Source organism: Miniopterus schreibersii (genome assembly GCF_964146895.1).
Source record: "Miniopterus schreibersii genome assembly, chromosome: 9".
NCBI lineage: Eukaryota > Metazoa > Chordata > Mammalia > Chiroptera > Miniopteridae > Miniopterus > Miniopterus schreibersii.
In genome coordinates this window covers 5,365,609-5,386,174 of record NC_138118.1, presented here as the reverse complement: position 1 = coordinate 5,386,174, position 20,566 = coordinate 5,365,609, and the positions used below count along the sequence as shown (strand labels likewise).

The following is a 20,566-nucleotide window of genomic DNA, read 5'->3' as shown; positions in this document are numbered from 1 at the left end:
GAGGGCGGGGTCGGTGTCCCCTCCTCGGCTCCCGTTCCCTCCCTCCCTGCCTCCCTTCCTCGGGGTGAATTTCTTCCCCCTGGCATTTCTCCTGCGCGCCACGCAGAGGCCAGCCCCGCGCGCGCGGCAGGGGGGCGCCGCGACTCCCCCGCCGCTCGCAGCCCCGCAGGACTGGAGCCTGGCGGGGCGGAGGGGCCGAGAGGCGGCGGCGGGAGGGGCCGGGCGCGCGCCGGGGTCTGAGGACAGCCCGCCTCCCCGGCAGAAGCCCCCGAAGAGGCGGAGGCGCCCCTCGGCAGCGAGCCTCCGGAGCACCGCGAGCCGGGAGGCGCAGGATGCCGGCGGCGCGGCGAGGCTGCGGGGCAGCGCTGGGGCTCTGGCTCTGGCTCGCCAGCAGCGTCCTCTGCAGAGGCTGGACGGCGCCCTCCGCGTCCCGTAAGTACCCTCCCGCCTCCCGCCTCCCGCCTCCCGCCGCGGGGATGTGCCGCCCGGGGTCCGTCTGTCGGTCAGTCCGTCCGTCGGTCGGTCCCCGCTCCGCGGTGCCTTCGCGGTGCTCGCCCCTGGTTCGCGTGCGCCGTCCCCGCGGCCGCGCACTTGCAGCCACTGCAGCAGGGGGACCCGGGAGCCGCGCGCCCCGGGGAGCCGGGCAGCCGGGCAGCCGGTCCCGCCGCCCGCGAGGTTTCTGGAAAGTTGCGCCCGGGCGCGCGGGGGGGCCCGGCAGCCGCCGCGGGGCCAGGGCGCTGCCTGCGGACGACGGCTCCGGGGGGTTGCTCTGCCAGTCCGGGGGGTGGTGGTGTCCGTGTGTCTGTGCGTCTGTCTGTGTGCGTACGGAGGAAGTTCATGGCGTTTGGCTTAGGCAGGTCGGTGGCCGAAAAGTGAAGCCTGTGGCAGAAATAAGTTTCTTATGTTTATTTATGGTTCCAAGTTACATGGAGCACGTATGTGGTCAGGAACGAGCGGCGGATTGCGAGCAGCTTGGGCACCCAGGGGCTCGCCTGGAAGCCTCCCCGCCGCCCGCCCCGACGCGTGAATGACCGTTGAGTACTTTGCTTATGAAAATGGAGACGGGGGACCCGGTGTGGTCCCCGAAATTGCTCGCGGTCCTTGGCGCTGGAGGCAATGCAGCCCCGGGACCTGGGGCAGCCAGTGCGAAGCAGCCTTAGTGTCGTAGCGAACAGATTTGGAGTTCTCTGGGGGGGGCGGGGGGTGATGCTGTTCCATATGTTCGTCTCTGTGTGTGTTTTAGCCAGTTTAAAAAAATAATTCAGAAAATAAACATGAGAAAGGCTGGTGTTTCCAGGGCGTTGGGAAGCCTGCGGGCTGCGGCGCGTCTCCTGCGTGGCCCCGGGAATGCGCGCCGCGCGCGCAGGGCGGGGTGCGGGTGGCTCCCGGCTCGCCGGGAGTTAAAGGCGCCCAGGCTGCCCATGGCCATCCCAGGATGGCTTTCCCAGGGCTCAGGCTCCTTCCTGAGAGTGCATGAGGCCTGAAACACCAATCCTGAAGATTTTGAAGTTTAAAGATAGATGCTTTCCATTTTTTGGGGGGGGGTGGTGGTGAAAGTTGAGTGTTTTTCCCAAATTCCTCCCCTGGGAAGGAGTCCTGCCTCTGTTTGCGAGACCCTGGGGTGCATTGATGCAAACGTTCCGGCACGCTGGTGTCAGTGCGCTTACTCTGGTGCGCACATGTGAACAAGCGGGGATGTTGGAAGGTCCCTAGCAGGTGCGCTGAAGGATCCACTACAGAATAGTATCCCATGACCAGCCAGACTTGGTTTCCAGACATTTTCCCAGACAAGGTCTGTGCTTCGTGTTTCTTGCACTAAAGGACAGGGAGAGACTAAGTGGCTAAGTTTGTCATGAACTTGACAAGCATTTTAGAGTGTGTGTGTGTGTTTCCCCCCACAAAACAGATAAAACCTAGAAAGTGACATATTGGGAATATTTTATACCCGTTGACTAGATCGAAACAGAAATTGTGAAGATGTGTCATTCTTGGCACGAGTGTTTACATAAATACCCCCAGGACATTCTTTTTGATAAAGTTTCAGTTTCTGTTATCGAGGTCTGTCCACGTAGAATTAACTGCCGCCTTCCTGGGAAAATAACCTTGTTAGGGAGCGAGCCGCGTGTGTTCGCGGGTGGCAGGCTGTTCCCGAGCCCGTGGCCCGTCCTCCTGTAGGTGTGAGCTCTGAGGGATCACGCTGGGGCCCGGCCGCGTGTCCAGCCTGGCACGCGTGCAGCCCGGGGGCTAACACAGCCTGAGAATGGAAAGGCTGTTATTTCAGAAATATCTCTCAGGTTTTCCAACTTAGACTTTGGAGAGAGGGGAGAGCAGAGACCATTACTTTTAAGATCATTAATAGTTATGGGTCATTATTCAGATGTACTTATTTAGCTCTTACATTTTATTGTTTAAAAATGCCGAATGGCCTAATGAAGATGACTTTTTTTTTAATTTCAATCAGTGGATCAAAATCCCAAAGCTGCCCCAAGTCCTGGAAATGAATTAATTAATAAGAATCATATAGACTTTCACGATTAGGATGCGCGTCATGTGTTCAGCACTTTACATTTACATGTTCTACCTTCCACGAGAAGTTTTATTTATATTATATAGAGCTCTGAAGAAAGATGAGAGTTATGTTCTTAAAACTAAAAATGTTCAGAGGAAAAAAAAAAAGGAGACTACCCGAATCTCTCATAATGAACAGCTCAGCCAGGAGGGGTCATCACAAGACAAAAAGTAGCATGAAAATCGGAAAGAAACATTTTTTATTGGGTACACATTTCAAAGTATGACGACAGTGCTCAAACCTTCTGTCCCCAAATGACTTTTTAATGGGGTGGACATTTTTAGAAGATACAGTTAACATTATTTTTCTTTTTTCATCTCAGTGCCATTTCAAATACTTATATGCTTTTGGCTTATTTATTTTTCTGTTATTGAAACATATATAAAATGCTATTACTATTAATGTTAGAGTGTGCATTCTACAATTTGTCTAAAATAATTTTAAATAGGCTCACCTGTAGGATTAAGAAGAAAGGGTCTCATTTCCTCACATAACCTTCCTTCCTGTGAATGTACATTCCTAGGCCACATATGTAGAGTTTAAGTAGGATATTTTCTCTTAGGGAGTTACCTTTGTTTGAAAAACCCTGACAGTGCAGCTCTAAATGATGAGGACTTGAGCCAGCATTTAATGAATTTAATGAATTCTCAAAGTATATTATATTTTGTCTTAAACAGTGCTTTCTAATTAAGGCCACTTTATATTACTTTGTATAACCATTAAAGTGTAATCTCACCGACTGTTACATTTGCAAAATGTGTCTTCAATTGATCAAGTACTTTCCAACAAATGTGTTTTTACGTATACAAGCATATATAAATATATATAAGTATATATATTTGGTAAAATCCTTTAAATGCATGTCATGTAACAGATAGATATATAATATTTAATGTTAGATTATGGTATATATTTATTGTATGTAAACTGTTTATATATTTTCTAACATGTCTTTCAAGGAGTTGAACTTGCCTACAAGTTTATAGGGGTTGAACTTGCCTCCAGGTCTTTTCTGGAGCAGTTATTTCAAGTAATGCAACAATAGCAAAACAATAGTATATGGGTCTATTTTCTTTCTCCTCAATTCACATATCATCCTACAAATGGGATCTTTCAAATAGTGGAATTATGTATAAAATATATAATAAATATAAAAGCAAACACTGTTGGTTTACATTGAGCTTCAACATAGCTTTCATAAGATTATTTCATTTGAATTTAAATTGTGATAAATTAACAAAATAACATTGTCTTAATAAAGTGAATTTAGCCTGGCCGGGTGTGGCTCAGCGGTTGAGCGTCGACCTAGGATCCAGGAGATCGAGGTTCAATTCCCGGTCAGGACACATGCCTGGGTTATGGGCTCGATCCCCAGTAGGGGGCGTGCAGGAGGCAGCCGATCAATAACTCTCTCATCATTGATGTTTCTATCTCTCTCGCTCTCTCTTTCTTTCCCCCTCTTTCTGAAATCAATAAAGATATATTTTTTAAAAAATAAATTAATTAAATAAAGAGAATTTAAATAAAAAAGTGCATTAGACCCAGCAAAATTCATTGCTTGATGAGAGGTAGTTCATTATTTACTTAATGTAAACTAATAATAAAAAAAAAAGTGTTATTTGTTATTTACTTATTGGAGAGCAATGTATTACCCTGATTTCACGATCAGCATAGATATTCAGGAAACAGGAACCTTTGACACTCCAAGTTTTACTCCTTTAACATCAATCTTTGACAAAATTGGGTAGAAAAAGAATTCACCATTCAAAATGGGATTTTATTAACCTTTATACCACTTTAAAAAGACAGCATACCCTTTTGAGATGACCAGTGTCATCACAGTTGTTTGATGCCCATCATATTTCAAAAATCACATTCCTGATTTATTTTTTTCTATTTTAATTGGCAGGGTGTTTGAAGTTCTTCTAACTTCTCTGAGATTTTTAAATCACTTGTTTTAATTAGGATATTCTCCCAGAGAAAGTCTTACTAAGTCTTGAAGGGGCGAACTAGTAAGTCGTCTTTTCTGATGCATCCTTTTATGATTGAAACATAAAAGGAGTTTGCTCCAGTCCCCCCCTTGTATTGCTTCTCCTTTTAAAAGACAATATTGTTTATTTGTTGTAAATGCTGGACAGAGTAAGGAGAGATTCTAGGCTCAGGCACTCTTAATTCTTCTAGTGTGTGATTTTCTTTCTTTTTTTAATTAAAAATTTTTAATGTTGACGTAATCGCAGGTGTTCCCCTTTTCCTGCCCTTTGCCCACTGCCACCTACCCCCAGGCCCCCCTCCCGTGGCCTTCACCAGGCTGTTGTCCGGGTCCCTGGGCTATGCATGTACCTTCTTTAGCTCATCCCCCCACCCCCGGCCCCTCCAGAAAACCAACTTCGCATTGTCTGTGCAGTGGCTGATGTTAACAGGTTGAAGGAATAAAACATGTAATTTCAAAAATTCCCCGTATCGAATCGGTTAGAGAAGTGCTTTTATCATTTATTGCTGCTCGGTAAGCTCCGCGACAGCGTACAGGATAATTTCAGCATCCGAAGCGCAGTGTGACGGAAATAAAGCGAGTGCTGTACTTACATCTGTGTAAGTCACTGACACTGGATGTTATCAGTGTTTCTAAAGAAATACATCTTTAAAATCAGTAGCTATTAGAAACAGAAGGTATATTTCTGTAATCACGTAATGTTTGGCCTTTGGGAGAAATTATGCGTTTAATTTTGCCATTTTGATGCGGAATGATCTTTATATATAGCCTTCAGCTTTTCAAGTGAGAAACTTAAAAGAGGCTACTTCTCAGCAGTGATCAGTTAACACGTCGGGCATTGTCTCACTTATATGTGGAATCTAAAGAGCATAATAAACTGGTGAACAGCATAGATTCAGTGACATAGGAGCATGGAGCAGACTGAGGGAGCTCAGAGGGAAGGCGGGGGCGGGTGGGGAGAGATTAACCAAAGAATTTACGCGCATATGTGCAGAACCCATGGACACAGACCATAGTGGGGTGAAGGCCTGGGGCGGGCACTGGGCGCAGGGTGGAGGGGGTCAAGGGGGAAAAAGGGGGACATCTGTAATATTTTCAACAATATAGATAAAGTAAAAAAGAAAAGAAAAGAAACACTAAAACTAAAAAACAAACATTGGCTCTTCCCACCTCCTGGGACCCAGAGAACCTGCGTGTTACAGTTTTGAACCAACTGAAGATGCTGTTGGGATGTGGAGGTGCCGTGTCTCCCCCCAGCCTGTCTCCTTTTATGAGGAGAAAAGTCCACTTGCAACTCTTCGCCTCTGTTGGCTCCTTCCTCCGGGTGTCAGGGAGGGTGACGTCCCTGACGGGTGACTTTGGGAGAAGTAGCTGGCGTGCTGGGCCCCTCCCCCTGCAGAGGGCCTAGACTCTGCTGCGGATCCCTAAGAGCAGCCTGGCCTCTGGGAGAACTTGTGTGACGCTGTCAGGAGCCTTTTGGTTGGTTCTTGCTGTGGCTTGAAAGCCTGTTTAACTTCAGAATTAAAGTGAATGCGTCGAATCACTGCCATGCATTTAAGCCAAATCCCCCCCCGCCCCGTATCCATAATTATTAATCAAGGGGTCATGTCTGCTCTCCCCCTGTGACTTCTTTCCCAACCTAGAGCTCAGGCAGGGAAGGGAGTGCGAGTTACTGTAGCCGGTCAGGCCCAGGGAGACTAGAATCGCCAATAATGCGCTTAGTGAGCACTGAACTAAGTGAACGTGGGAAAAGGTTGGCATGTTTTAAAACCAGCAGCAACATAAGAGTTGTTTTTCCCCTCTGATGTTTAGTTGGGGAGTTGGACTTACTCTACTTATGAGCTGTACACTCTCCTATGCGTGTATTCATTCATTCATTCATTCCATATTTCTGCACGGTCCTGTGAGTGACAGGACTTATTTCAGAGCAACACTTAGAATACAATTTCTTTGTCCATGGCCAATAGCATTGCCAATTTGAACACACCTTGGTTGCAGACTTTACAGGCCAACGCCTTCAGTGCCCTCTGACCCCTTTGAGCTTCGCAGGGATTTGCCAGGCCTGGCGCTGGAAGGCACCGCCTGTTCTTGCCCCTCCGGCCCAATTAAGAAGAGCTAGATCTTCAGAGTCAGTCATTCTTTTAAAACCAATGAGTCATGTCCGCTTTGAAAACAGCGTTGCTGATTTCCTCAACTGGAAATCCTGCAGAAGACCTCGTTACACTCAGATTTCATTCATTCTGGGGGGCAGGCTGTTCAGAAGGACAGCTTGAAGTAGAGGCGTGTTTTGATGGCACCCCAGATCCTTCAGCCCCCCCCCCCCGACAGTAGGGAATCTGGAAATGAAGCTGGGCTCCCCGCCTCCGAGCCTGCGTGCTGCGGCTCTGTTTGGGGTGAACTGGAAAAGTGGTGAAGAAATACCGAGGGGCTCCGGAGGGCCACGCTCTACATTCCCCTCGGGGCTGACATTCCTTAGAAATACCCTCCCAGACTTACACAGGGGTGAGTTCTGTAATGTTTCCATGGAAGGAATATCCCCGAACACCCAGAAGGTGTCTGCTTCCCTTCCCTAATGCATCTTACTTCCTTTGCGCTGGGCTGGTGTCCTAGCCTCCTGGGGATGTGAATGGGACAAAGGGCCATGCAGGTGCCACCTGCGCCCGGTCGGGTTCCCTGAGCCTGTGGCGGGTGGTGCAGGTGCACCGGGACCGAGCCACCCAAGGTTTAACCGGACTCGGCCGGGGTTGCTCGCGTCTACGCGGTGCATCCCATGCTGAGAAAAGCAGGCGAGAAGCAAAATTTCACTCTGATTCCTAATTTCCTTCTGCTGTTACGATGTCATCGTGGTATCTGATTCTAGTGCTGTTTCCAAGGAGGTTATGGAAAAAGTAAATGCATACCCTCTGAATTAATGAAATGACTTATTAGGTAGGGAGATAACCGTGATTTGCCAAAGAAAATAACATGTTTACCTCCAAGAGTAGCCTGTTAAAATAAAGGCACTTATTGGCAATTTTAAGTCAGACAGACTCAAATAGTTAGTTCAAACTAAGATGAAACATATGGTCACTAAATCATATCACTCTGTAACTGTTTTCCTGGCCAGTCACCTCTTAAGGAGAATATATTTACCTTTATATACTCTATATATCTTCTTCAGATATTGGGCAAAATATATGAACATAAGAACTACGTGAAAAGCGTCAGCCTAAATTATGTTATGTGGCAAAATTTTAGCATATTTTAGGGGTATCATTTGTTTAAAATGTATTAACTACACATTCACAGTGGCCTATGCTGCAGTAAATCACTTAATTACGTATACATTTTAACTCAAAATTTGTAGATTTTTATAGTGTATTTGAAACATGTTGGGTTCAACCAAACAAAATATGTCTGGAAAATCGTATATGAATGTCAGTTTTTGGAGGGTTCAATGAATATGCTAGTAGATTAATGTTTTTAATGTCAACCAGTCTGAGATTTGGCTTTTTATTTTTTTTTCTCCCTATGTGCTCATGGCCACAAACACATAAGTTTGATGGGCCGATGTTGCTAATGGATCATGGCTTTTTTTTTTCCTTTCTTAGTGCGTCTGAATTGGACAGAGAATCAAAAACTTCTGGACACAATACACCAAGCAACCGCATATAATCTCATCAGATTGGCCCTATCAAATGAAAGTTTATTTTTTTCCCGCGTTATATCCTGTAATAATACCATCACCAGAAAATGTCGAGCTAATTTCTGGTTAGTGAAAAAAAAAATTAAAAAAATGCATTCATTGTTATTTAAATCACTTGGTTAATATTAGATTTTTCTCACACGAAGAGAATATTGAAAATAATTTACATGCTTTTTCTCTAATGGATGTTCCCTAATTGAGTCCCTCGGATTTCTAATGACTTCCATTTTCAACAGCAAACAATTAATGTTCGTGGGGTTTTTTATTACCATAATCATGCAGCAGGAGACATTATGCTTTTAAATGTTTCTGTTGTTGTTGTTTTGCTAATTGATCTGAATAGCTGATATCTGTTGAGAGTTGACTCCGGGTCAGGCACTACTCTTTAGAGATATTAACTCATTGGTTCCCTACGAAACGCCCCGTGTGCGGACGAGGAAACCCGGGCAGAGAAGTTAGGTGGCTGTTGCCCAGGTTTGGGCGTCGCCTGTCGCTACAGAACTGTGTTCCTCACCGGGGCCTCCCGGCTGAGCACCACGTAGTATGTCCCTGAATTTCCGCTTCTCTGATACTGCACCGAGGCGACGTTTTAGGAGTTAATTGATTTTTGTATAAAGTTATAGGGGGAGGAAACTGTTAGAATGTTTCTTCTTTGTTTACTTGTTTTCTAATCAAATTGTTATGTATCCCGATGACTTAAAAATTATGTTTGTGATCAGGAAAGATATATATTTGACATAAACAGAGAAACACGGCTTATTGGAATGGTAACGTATCCTGTAATAATACATACGATGCTGTCGATTTGCTCTCTCTCCATAATAAAGTGATTTTCCGATGTAATTCTATCTTTTGGGTGCTGTTAGCATACATGTGGCAGTCCAGTGGTGAAAACATTGATTTGAAGCCATGTAAAATACTGAATGCTAACGTAGTAAAATTCTTTGTCAGATACAACTGAAAGCTACTTTAAACTGGTCCTCAGGACATTTTTCAGCGGGGTACCCAAAATCATAATGTCATTGCCATCACTAGGGTGGTTAGGAGGTGGCACTTGTATAATCCGTGGCCGTTGTTGGGAGTGTCAGTGATACTCCTGCAGGTGAACATCGGTTTCACGGAACGCCTCAGCCATCGGCCTTCCTTGAAAGTCTGGTTGAGAGGGAAACTTGCTTTAATGGCCGTGGGAAAATGGATTTCTCAGGAATATTTGTCAGTGCTAATGCTCGAATATTTCTCGCGTCTAGCCGCTGCTCGCCTGCCCGGCGCCGTGCTCTAGTCAGGGTCCCCTCCGGGCATTGATCTAGAGGCTTCCCCGGAGGCCTCCTTGCTTCTGGCCATGCCCCTCTGGTTTGGCATCAATATCGATGCCAGAAGTACTTTTCTAAAACACAGTTCTTGTCGTGGTTCGCCACGTCTCCTGCTCTCGCCTGTCCCTTTGTCATCGCTCCCTAGCCCAGCATTTGCACCCCATGTGACCTAACGGCGCCCAGCTCCCTGCAGATTCTCCAGTGCAACGTGCTGTGTCCACCAGGCTTTTCCGACGCCTCCTTCCATTTGTGGTTCAGTTGGGAAGCTGAGACTTACCTCTGAAACAATCAGCAAAGATAAGATCCGGGTGTTATCTAATTTCTACATAATGCCACGGATAAGTGGTCAAAACTAGAGTTCCAATACCTTAAGAAAGACTTCATTGAAGGAAGTCATGTGTATATGATCTGTGTTCATTGAATTTATAACTGGTCATTTATATGTAACAATATATAGGATGCTATGCTCAGCACAGGAGTCAGTTATTTAAAAAGCATGCTCATGTTAAAAAGTATGGTAGAGCCCTAGCCGGTTTGGCGCAGTGGTTAGAGAATCAGCCTGTGGAATGACGGGTCCCGGGTTCGATTCCAGCCAAGGGCATGTAGCTCGGTTGCAGGCTCGATCCCCAGCATGGAGGCAACCAGTCGATGTGTCTCTCACATGGATGCTTCTCTCTTGCTCTCTCCCCCTTCCACTCTCTCTGAAAAGCAATGGAAAAAATATCCTCAGTGAGGATTTAAAAAGAAGAAAGCATGGTAGAAATTAATAAATAGTGTGAAGCAATGTATTTAGTAGAGCCCATTTTTCAGTGGAGTAGGTATGCAAATACCTTACTCACAAATGTTTCTGAAAACACAACATTTGCAAAGTGGAGAGCTTGTGGGCGCGAGGAACATGTCCAAACACATCAGCATTTTTACCCTGGCTTGTCCGCCACACGCGCAGGCGGGATGAAGCTGCTCTCCTGAAATGCGATGGAAAATATAAAAACAAATTCGACAGTTTTTTTTTTCATTTTGAATTTGACTATCCAAATGACTAGAAAACTGGGAAATCAAACAGTGGATATTATTTTGAAGTCCCCCAAAATCAGTGGCTCGGGATTTTTTTGGAGGTTCAGCTGAAACTGTTCATAGACATGAATTCATTATTAATGAAAACATTTGAATGTATATTAAAAATAGATCAATGTGGTAAGCTCTGGAGATTATAAAATCTTTAGAGACAGGGGCTCTGTCCTGAAGGGTTTTATGATCTCTAGGAAGTAGACAACATTTATAATTAGAATTTTAAAGTAAGCAACTACCTCTAATAAAAGCTATGTGTTCTTTCTGCCAAGGCCCCGGCGAAATTAACAGTTACCTTTTGCTCCATAGATAATGAAGGTAGGAAAGGGAAATGATAGGATCATAAAAACGATGGAGGAAGTGGGCCACTGGAAATAGTATTCGGGGACATATTAAGGCCCTGTCAACAGGGAATTCTTGGCATTCTGTTTCCTGGGGCTCAGCACAGCCCTTGGGCCCATCTGCCTGACCTTACGCAGGCCTTGCCCTGCAGCCAGCCTCAGTCAGCCTGACGTTGGTAAAGTATCTGTATTAGATATTTATTTTCACAATTTCCAAATCCTTGCCACAGAGACTTACCGATAGGACATAGTCAACCCACTTGGAAAAATGTTTGTTTCCTTCCCCTCAATTTTTGGGTAGTCTTTTTAGTACCCAGAACTTTCACCTATGGGACGGAGTGACCAAGGAGAGAGCAGAGACGGTCGGCATCCTGTCTCCGCCTGTGGGAAGGTGACGCCTGAGTACCCCTGGCCCTCTACTTTAATCTAGGTTTCCTCTCCCTTGTTTCCTCCCTTCCCATCCAAGGTGGAGCTAGAAAGGTAGAAGGAACCCTGGTTAGACCGCCGAGGAGACAAGCCACTGCTCCCCAGCTCTGCAAGCAATAAAAATCAGCAATAAGAGAAAATATCCGGGAATGGTTTATACCAAATAATTTGTTCTCCTTTGTCACCAGACCCTAGAATATTAGGCATAAGCATGTTAAATGCCTCTTTCTCTTTGAAAATGTGATGCATTATTTAATATGTTAATACAGAACACATTTAAAGCCAAAAGAAATGAAGGACAGTTGAACAGTAGTAATTCCAAAATATTTTTCAACGAGGTCTATTTTTTAACTGTTCATGAAGGGCTGGACGTGTTAATTGAACTTATGTATGTGTGTAATTTGTAGAAATGCATCTCAATTTTTATAATTATATTCTAGTCAGTATGTAGAGCTTAAATAATTTTAGTATCAAAAGGGATGTTTGTTTCATTATGTAAGAACATTATGTTGTTCCTGGACAATATTGTCTACATGAGAAATCATTCCAGACTCCTTTAGAAATGTCAGTACTATATTTGCAATAATTCGGTGATACTTAGCTTAAAGAATTTTGCTAATACGATAAATAATTTTGATCATTTGACATGTATGTGTGTTACTGAAACAGCAGACATTTATAAGAGGCAATTTCTTAACTGACCTATATTTCAAAGTGTGTTGTTCATAGCTTTTTTTTTTTTTTAGAGAGAGAGAATGGGAGGGAGGGGAGGAGGAAGGGGGGAGAGAGAGAGAGAGAAACACTGATTTGTTGTTCCACTTACTTATATATTCATTGGTTGATTCTTGTGTGTGCCCTGACCAGGGATTAAACCCACAACCTTGGTGCATCTGGATGACACTCTAAACCTACCTCACCAGGGCTTTTTCATAGCTGAATTTAAAGGAAGTAAATAATAGTGAATATAATTATAACATACTTTCACATAACAATATCATATTGATATAACTCAATAGTTAAAGAATATTTGTAGTAATTTTTATTTTTATTATTTTTTGTTGTAATTTTTAAATGTGACTAATGGCCTCATATTCTTTTTTTAAAAATTTTTTATATGTTTTTATTGATTTCAAAGAGAGGAAGAGAGAGGGAGAGAGAGAGAAACATCAATAATGAGAGTCATTGATCAGCTGCCTCTTGCACCCCCCTGCTGGGGATGGAGCCCACAACCCAGGCCTGTGCCCTGACCGGGAATCGAACTGTGACCTCCTGGATCCTAGGTCGATGCTCAACCACCGAGTCACACCCACCGGGCTGGCCTCCTACTCTTTAGTATTTACCTTTGGTATTACCATGCGCTATACTCCAAATACTTTCTCATTTTAGTAAGGTTTCAATTAGTTGGATTGCTCTGTGCTTTGGATGAATAGTGGCTGAGTTTTACTAAAACTGTACACATTTATAAAATGCTAGCAGGCCTGAGGATTGTTAGAAAATGTACTTTATATTCCTAATCCGGTGGATTTCGTATCAGTTGTTTGTTTTTAAGGAATATAGTGTTCTAATAAGGTTATTTCAGAATTTGAGTAATACATCACTTCAGATAGAGATCAGTGTAAAGCGGGCTCTAAATTTTTCACGCTTTCAGTATCTTCGCAGCTTAACTTTGTGACGTTGACCCCACATCAGGCGTAGCCTTCATCAGGTTTGATATATAGAATAAACCATGGTCTGCAAACGCTAGCTGATGACGTATCTACAGCAAACCCATGCAGTGTCCAATATCGATGTCTCAGATCATAGTCTCTAGCTCAGATTAGAGTCTGTGCAAAAGTGTGCTCTGCAGTAGATGATCCGTTTACTTAAAACACAAGCCAGCAGGAGGCTGTGCATGGCTGTTCCCTGGGCACTGAGCCTGCTCGCCTGCCCCTGTGCCCCGGCCCTGCCCGGCCGGCTGATTCGGGAGCCTGGGGGGGGGCCCGAGGCCTGGCATCTGAGGTGCTGATGCCCTGAGCGGTCCGCGGGCCACACGAGTAGCGAAGCTTTGAACTTGGGATCTGGAAGGAAAGATGCCCTAACAAATTGCTTGCATATTTTGAAATTGTGAAGCATGGTTTAAAGAGAGGAAACTGAAAAGAAAATGTATCATCGTATCACACTATTAAATATTTTGGATATAAATAGAAGGTATTTTGGATAGAAATATTGTAGTCTATCGTATGGTTTTGGAGAAACACATGCAAAAAGATCTAGACGCTGGGTTTCTTCTACTAACTAGTTGGGTCAGTTTATATAAATGGACCAAAATCTAAGTTTTAGTTTGCATGTATAATATTAGGGAATTAAATTAGATTATCGCTAAAGGCCATGATAATTTTTTAAATCTATGATTCTAGTCTCCTAGGCTTTCCAGTCTTGGCAAAGAAAGAAGAGCCTCTTCCAAACCTCGGTCTTGCTTTTCTCTCTCTAACTGGAGCTTTGGGATAGAGTCTCAAAGGTGTTACTGAAGTTTAGACAGTATTATGTATTTTAAATGCTTAACAAATTGCCCACCAATAACACGTGGCCAGTGAATGTTACCGATTAGTAATATTATAAAGATTAGGGAAAGTGAACCCTTGGAGGAAGTGAGGGAAGTTCTAGGACACGCAGTTTTCTAGAGAAATGCTGAATGACACCGTTTTATGCTATAATAACAGAGTCGCTGTGTCGTTGATGAAATACGAGAGGTACACTCTCTAAGAAAAGCAGGTCATTATTATAGAATATCGCATATCACAAATACAAAGGAGGAAGCAGTGCTCTGTTAAGCAATTTCTCTGTTAAAACTAGAGAACTCCTGCCCCAGTCTATCTAATATCAGTTACCAAATGGTCTTGTCCTCACGTTTGATAGAGTGTGCATGTATACACTCATTTTCACTCTAATATTGTAATGAAAATATTAAGCTTACTGATATGCAAATACCTTCAACGTGTATAGCATAATGTCATCTTTTTACATGTTCATTTGCTAACATAAAATTATTATTATTTTTTGTTTCTATATATTATTCCTACTTATAAATAGAAAAGCATATTTGTGTACACTAGAAACCGTATAGGAAAAGGTTTAGTGAGGTAAATGGGATTGATCGGTGGCTCTCCACCCTTCTTAATGGTAATGGAGTGTGATTTTTTCTTTGTATACAACCAGAAATTATTACACAGGGCATGATAGATGGCTGCCAATACTCTTGTAATCCTCCTATAAACTACATGGCATTTATGCCAATAAGGTGATTTTTCTGCTTGAAGGAGGCATTCGGAGTCAGTCTTGGCTATAAAATCAACTCCCAAGGGCCCACAGAGCATTACGGTGACTGTATTTTATATCTCACGTTATCCAAAGGAGGCTTTGAATGTCAGGAACTGATTCCAGTGGGGAAGTTGGCAGCATAAGTGTTGATGGCACCCTTGCCCTGAGCCCGGGCATTTCAACATGTAGGAGACAGGAGGGTGGTTAGACGGGTGCCAGGGGCTGTGTGAGGAAGTTCATGATTCCGCAGAAATCCAGGGTTGGGCTGCTTGTTGGTTCCTCGGTCTGCTTTGGGGGGCTTCAGCTGGTGGGGCCTCCTGAGGGACATTGTGTCTCCGTGTCCTAATTCTCTAACCGTGGAGCAGGTGGACGCAGCGGAGGCCGGACTCCTGTTTGTCCTCTAGCCGTGGTCCCTCTTAATACCCAGCGGCTTGACTTCTGCTGTGGGTCTATATTGCTTTCCATGGTGTGGCCTGTTTGACAGGTCAGAGTGGCAACGTCACTGTTCATGGTGAATTTATAGGAGCCCCAGCACAAGGAGCAGACGGAATATTTTAGCACTGTGTGTTGTGTGATTTAAAGTAAAAATGCTGTGATGATGTGATTTAAGATAAAATTGGCCATTTTTGGTGATGGGATTTATACGTGATCACTTAGCAACTTGCAAAACAGGCTTTCAAACTTAGTAATTTGCTAATAGATAGGACCAAGGTTACTTTTTGAAAGTGACATTTAATTATAATGTAAATTAAGTTTAAATAAAATTGAAATTTAAGAGTAAATTATAAAAATTAAACGAGAAAGATCACATTACATAATTCTTAATTATATTTTATACTATTAATTATATTTTATAATAAAATACAGTTATTGAAAAGATTACTGAAAGCTATCTAGTTATCTCTGCATGATCACCATACTTAACAATATTAATAGTGAGAAATTTTTTCAAATTAGGTTTCAATATTTTTCAGCCAAATGTTGTTTTTCCCATTCTTTGCCTGTCATGAAGCGAAAGCCTGACGTGTGGCATAATGTAAGGAAAGCATCCTATGAGAAAAAACATTCCCAAGTTCTACAACTGTAAAACTCTAGCTATAAATTGATGACAAATGTCACACTGTCATTTTAGCATTTTTCTTCTGGGAATTCTGCAAGAAAATAGGTGTGAAATGCTATTTCCAACTTTCTTTACTTTGTGAGAAGTACAATGTGTTTTGTGCGTTGAATTCTGAAATGGTTTGCAAGGCCTGAGGATACAGAATTGTTGGTAGCCCACCACAAATTTATCAGGCACGTTCATGTTTTCATCTCAAAAAAAATATGTAATTGGTTGGCTGTGGCATTGATTGTTTTGTTATTACTGAGAGCTTGATGTGCTACTGTGTTATTTTCGTACAAGTGATCTTTTCATGTTGCTATCAAATTTGTGAATGATGAAATAATTAAAATAGCCAAGAAATTAGCTTAGATATTGAACAGTACAAACAACATGCTTCACGAGTATTGAGGAGAAATGTGGTGTATGAGTTAGAAGTATAACATTTGAACACCCAGATCTTGGATTTCATTTTCAGTTTGGCTAATAAACAATGTACCTTATAATGTGCCTAATTCTAACTGTCTCTCTCTAAGATACACGTGTGTGTGTGTGTGTGTGTGTGTGTGTGTGTGGTGTCCAGAGATTTCTCTATAAATCAGGCTTTCCCCATCTACATGACATAGTAATCTAAACACATTTGTAAATGACTCACATACCCCATGTCGCCTTCTCGATCCAAATTTATGTAAAATTATCCTGAGTACTTAGGGATGTGACCATAAAGATGGTTAAGTATGCCATTTTAATGATTAGTTTATTGGCCAATCCTGTCCACGGAGCTGCGCTTTTTTCACCCCTCAATGCTGTTTCATCCGATTTATGTCAGGATTCGCCTTTGCCTGTTGATTTTTAAATTAAAAAGGACTCCTAAGACCATTCAGAAAGAGTGTGGTAGCTCAGTTTGCATCAGAATATGCATCAGACTCCCTTTGCAACAAAACTCAGCAGGCCTCAGAGTTTCCTCTGTGCTTAGGATTAATTTTCCTCACAATTCTATGGGCGACCTTTGGATTTCCCGTTCATTTTTTATCAATACACTCCGCCATCCGGTCTGTCCGTTATTTTTAAAATATTGATTTGCTGTATGAATGTAATAGGCTTTGTATTAGCTCAGATCCAGCTAAGGGGATCTATTCAAGATGTCTGTGGAATTAGAAGTGTTTTTAATGCCCCACGAACATCAGTTTTCTCATTTGTAAAATGATTGCAATAATAACACCTACTCGAGTTTACTGTAGGAGAAAGGACACATATTGAAATGCATAGTACAGTGAAAGCACAAGGTAGGCATTCAATAAATGCCAGCTTTCGCCTCATTGTGTTTGAGTGACATGAGTAGGTGACTGATGAGTGGCTTTGGGGAGTTAGCATTCCCGGGGGGCCCGGCCCCAGCCCAGGCCTCCCGCTGGGGTGTCTGTCCAGCTGCAGGCGTCGCTCTGTGGAGTGCGACACCCTCACACCTGTCTGCCTACCACTCTTCCGCTGGGTTGACTGCCTGCTTTGTCGCAGATGACACCTCAATAGGCTGGACATTTCCAGGCCTCTGTAGAAGACTCCATTTCAGAAATCCGGTTTGTAGACGACTCACAGGAGCAGATGAACCAGAAAGGAGAAGGGGAGACCTTCCCCCTGATGTCAGAGGGTACAGTGGAGGGGCGTTGGTCCGGTCCCCGGGTGGGTGGCGGGGGCTGCTTCCTGCGCAGTGACTCAGGACACTGACGCGATCTCCCTCCATCCTGCGTGGAAAAGGGAAACTATCAAGAAGGGGATTTGGCAAAGAAAAAGTGACCGGAGTATTAAATTCTTTGGCAAAATGCACCAGTATGCCTTTGACATTCAAACCTCCATTCCCTTCCATTCCTTGTCTTCGGCTCCTTTTAAAACCTGCTTCTAGAAAGATCTCCAGGGCCCTCCTGCAGCCTTCTGATTGTCTATGACTAATACCGCACCCCCCATATTACCTCATCGCTTTGGTCCCCCACATTTCCCTGTCCTGAAATGTCTGGTATCTGTGGTGACTGAAGTTCCAGAACAATGTCCTGGAGATCTGGGGGGCGGGGGGGGGGGGTAATTAGGTGGCTAGTAGGACAGAGTATTTGAAATACAATTCTCCTTTATTAAGTCTCATCATTCCCACCAGTGAAAATACCCGTGCCCGTGGGTGTTTTAACTTGAGGCCGGGAAGTCTGAAGGACTGCCAGCATCTCCCACCAAGTTGACCTTGGATATTTGATCAGAGCTGCGATCTCCGTCCTTGGCAGGGGCAAGCCACATTTTGTTGACAAGGGGCCTTCGCGTCCTTTAGTCTCTCTGTGCCAGCAGTAACCGTGAGGAGCAGAAAGGAGAGTGGGGGCTCCCTTTTCCAGCGTCCGTGCCGAAGAGAGCCCCAGCGAGGACAGAACCAAGGGGAGCACCGTGGAAAGCTCTGCGGCGTTTACGAAGGGGTTGCTGGCTGTGGGCGTGAGGAGGGTGGAGGCCAGGATGGCACGACATCTGGCCGTGGGCAAAGAATTCCCCCCCCCCCCAGTGCCTGTGCCCCTCCAGCAGATGCAGAGTCTCTTTAGAAATATCTGACTCCGGAACCCAACAAGAATTTGAGCATCAGTTCAAGGTATTTTCCCTAGTTTCAGTATGCACTGATTTTTCCAGATACAACTGCTGTGTAAGTGGAGGGAACTTTGTACTTTTTCAGATCATGAATTTGAGTTTTTAACCGTTTCAGAAAATGACCAACCATGGGGCTCTTGGTATCTGAGTGGCAAGTACCACACGTCTGTGTCCGTCTGCATTTGTAGATGTATGTGCACGGCGATTCCAGATGTAAGAAAAACTTCTGACTGCCATGTCTCCTGAGGAGCAGTCCTTGGATATTTCCACATTGAAATATATATTGTCTATATAAATCACTTTCTTTTTTATAGTAAAGTGATTAAGGTATAATTTTGTGTGTAGGTTATACTTCAATGAAATTATATTTCAGGTTTATAAAAAGGTAAGAACTGCTGCTTAGGAGCCACCACCACTTCTGTTTTGGCTTTTGTGCCTTGGCTTCCTATCAACAGTAGACTGTTCTGACACAGTCTCTAGCTCCCAATGCAAAAGGAAATAGCTCCTGGTCAGTGTGAAATGGGACATAGGGTTCCTCTCCCCAGCATCTCTGTTCCAAGAGATGGTTTCACTCGAGATTTTTAAGGGATAGCCTTCTGTCCTTTGGCTGGCGAGAGGCAAGCTAAGGCGATTGTGAAACTCTGGGATAAATACAGTTTTCATTTGCTTAGAAAATTAACATTCGCTTGTAAGTGTTCTGTATTTAACTAATGATGTCATTAAAAACTTTAGATTCGCTTGGGACTTCTTTAATTGTAAGATTATACATTTCAAGAACACAACCATTTTTAAACTCTTTTGCTCACGTTTCATGGTTTTCTTTCACACATTAAAAATGTACTGAGTACTATTAATGGATTCAGATAATCGGACTTCCCCATTATTGTATCATTTATTAGGTGGCATTAAAATTTCACTCACGTTGCAACTTACAAACACATATCAGACAGGCATGTCATTCCGTACAGGACCATGGAAAGTCCCAGTCATGTGCGATTCCAGGTGACGTTACCAGAGAAGTCTAGATGACATTATTAAGCACTCAGGGAGTCCAAGTGACCCCCCTACTCGTTTGCTTCCCTGGGAAGGACGATCTCAGACCGGGATCGGCATCCGTCCCCTGCCTGGACACGCTAACCGCTGCCGGGGCTTCTGCTGTGTTTCCCAGCTCCACACCCTGAATTTCCCCTGCACCCCCTCCTTATTGCCCCACGCCTGACTGAGCTGCGGTGGACGCCCATCGTCGGCACTCCTTTGAAAATGTTAGAAATATTTGCAGGAGGAGTAGCAATTCTTAAGACTGTGGCCGTGTCTTGACTATGGGACATCTATGGAGGAAAAAAGTCGGCCCTCCGGGTCAGCAGGGTAGCCCAGAAGTTCAGGCGCCGGTGAGCAGAGGGGTCCTTCCCGCTGACCCTTTCCCCCCCCTGCAGGGCAGGGGCCTTCCTTTCACAGCTCCCTGGGCCCTCGGGGACCCCAGTTCAGCCAGGGCCTCCCCCTTCAGCTGCGCACCTTCGTCCAAAGCACAGTCTCCACCCAGGCACGGTGGGCCTGCACGTGATTTTGGCTGTGGGAGGCCAGGGAGAAATAGAAAACACCCAAGTGTGCACTCAGAGAGCAGTTACAAGGGAATGAGAGAGGTTTTTATAAGAAACCGAGAAGGGAACAGCAGAAAGGCAGGCATTCAGTTCGGCAAAATCTTTCCCCGGCCGGTCTAACCTCTTTTATTTTTTTAATTCATTGGTGACCCATCCTGTCACTTAAGAACAGAAAATAAACGTCATGCAATAAATTGATTATACCCTATATAAACTCTTACCTCACATTGTTCTAATGGGGGGTCTCTCTTCTAATTCTATATGAAAAAATCTCTTGGTTTACAGAACCAGAGGACCATCCTCCGTGAGGGTCAGTACACAATGATTTTGCTCTTATATATATTCTTTCAAATTTTTGTAGAATAAAAGTGGAAGAAAACTTTACATTTTCTTCCCATTTCACTTCTAGTTATACCCGTGTAACTGCCATTGAAAATAAAGAACCGAAATTCACTTTCTCCTGGAGATCCCAGGCAAGAGCGCAGAGATCGCAGGCTGTACCGTGTTAATGATATGCCTAAAATTAGACATCAAGTGATTAAAATTTTAGGGTTTTTTTATGAATGAGGGAAA

At 44.0% G+C, this 20,566-nt stretch overlaps 1 protein-coding gene across 1 annotated transcript in view; it reads left to right on the top strand.

Moving 5' to 3' along the window:
• The first annotated feature begins 235 nt into the window (after positions 1 to 235).
• The window catches only part of CNTNAP2 (contactin associated protein 2), a 1,311,177-nt gene continuing 1,290,846 nt past the window's right edge, over positions 236 to 20,566 (top strand). Inside the window, exon 1 of the mRNA XM_081147555.1 lies at positions 236 to 432. Coding sequence (XP_081003681.1) covers positions 333 to 432 — 100 coding nt within the window. The 5' untranslated portion in view covers positions 236 to 332. The remainder of the gene's footprint in view (positions 433 to 20,566) is intronic.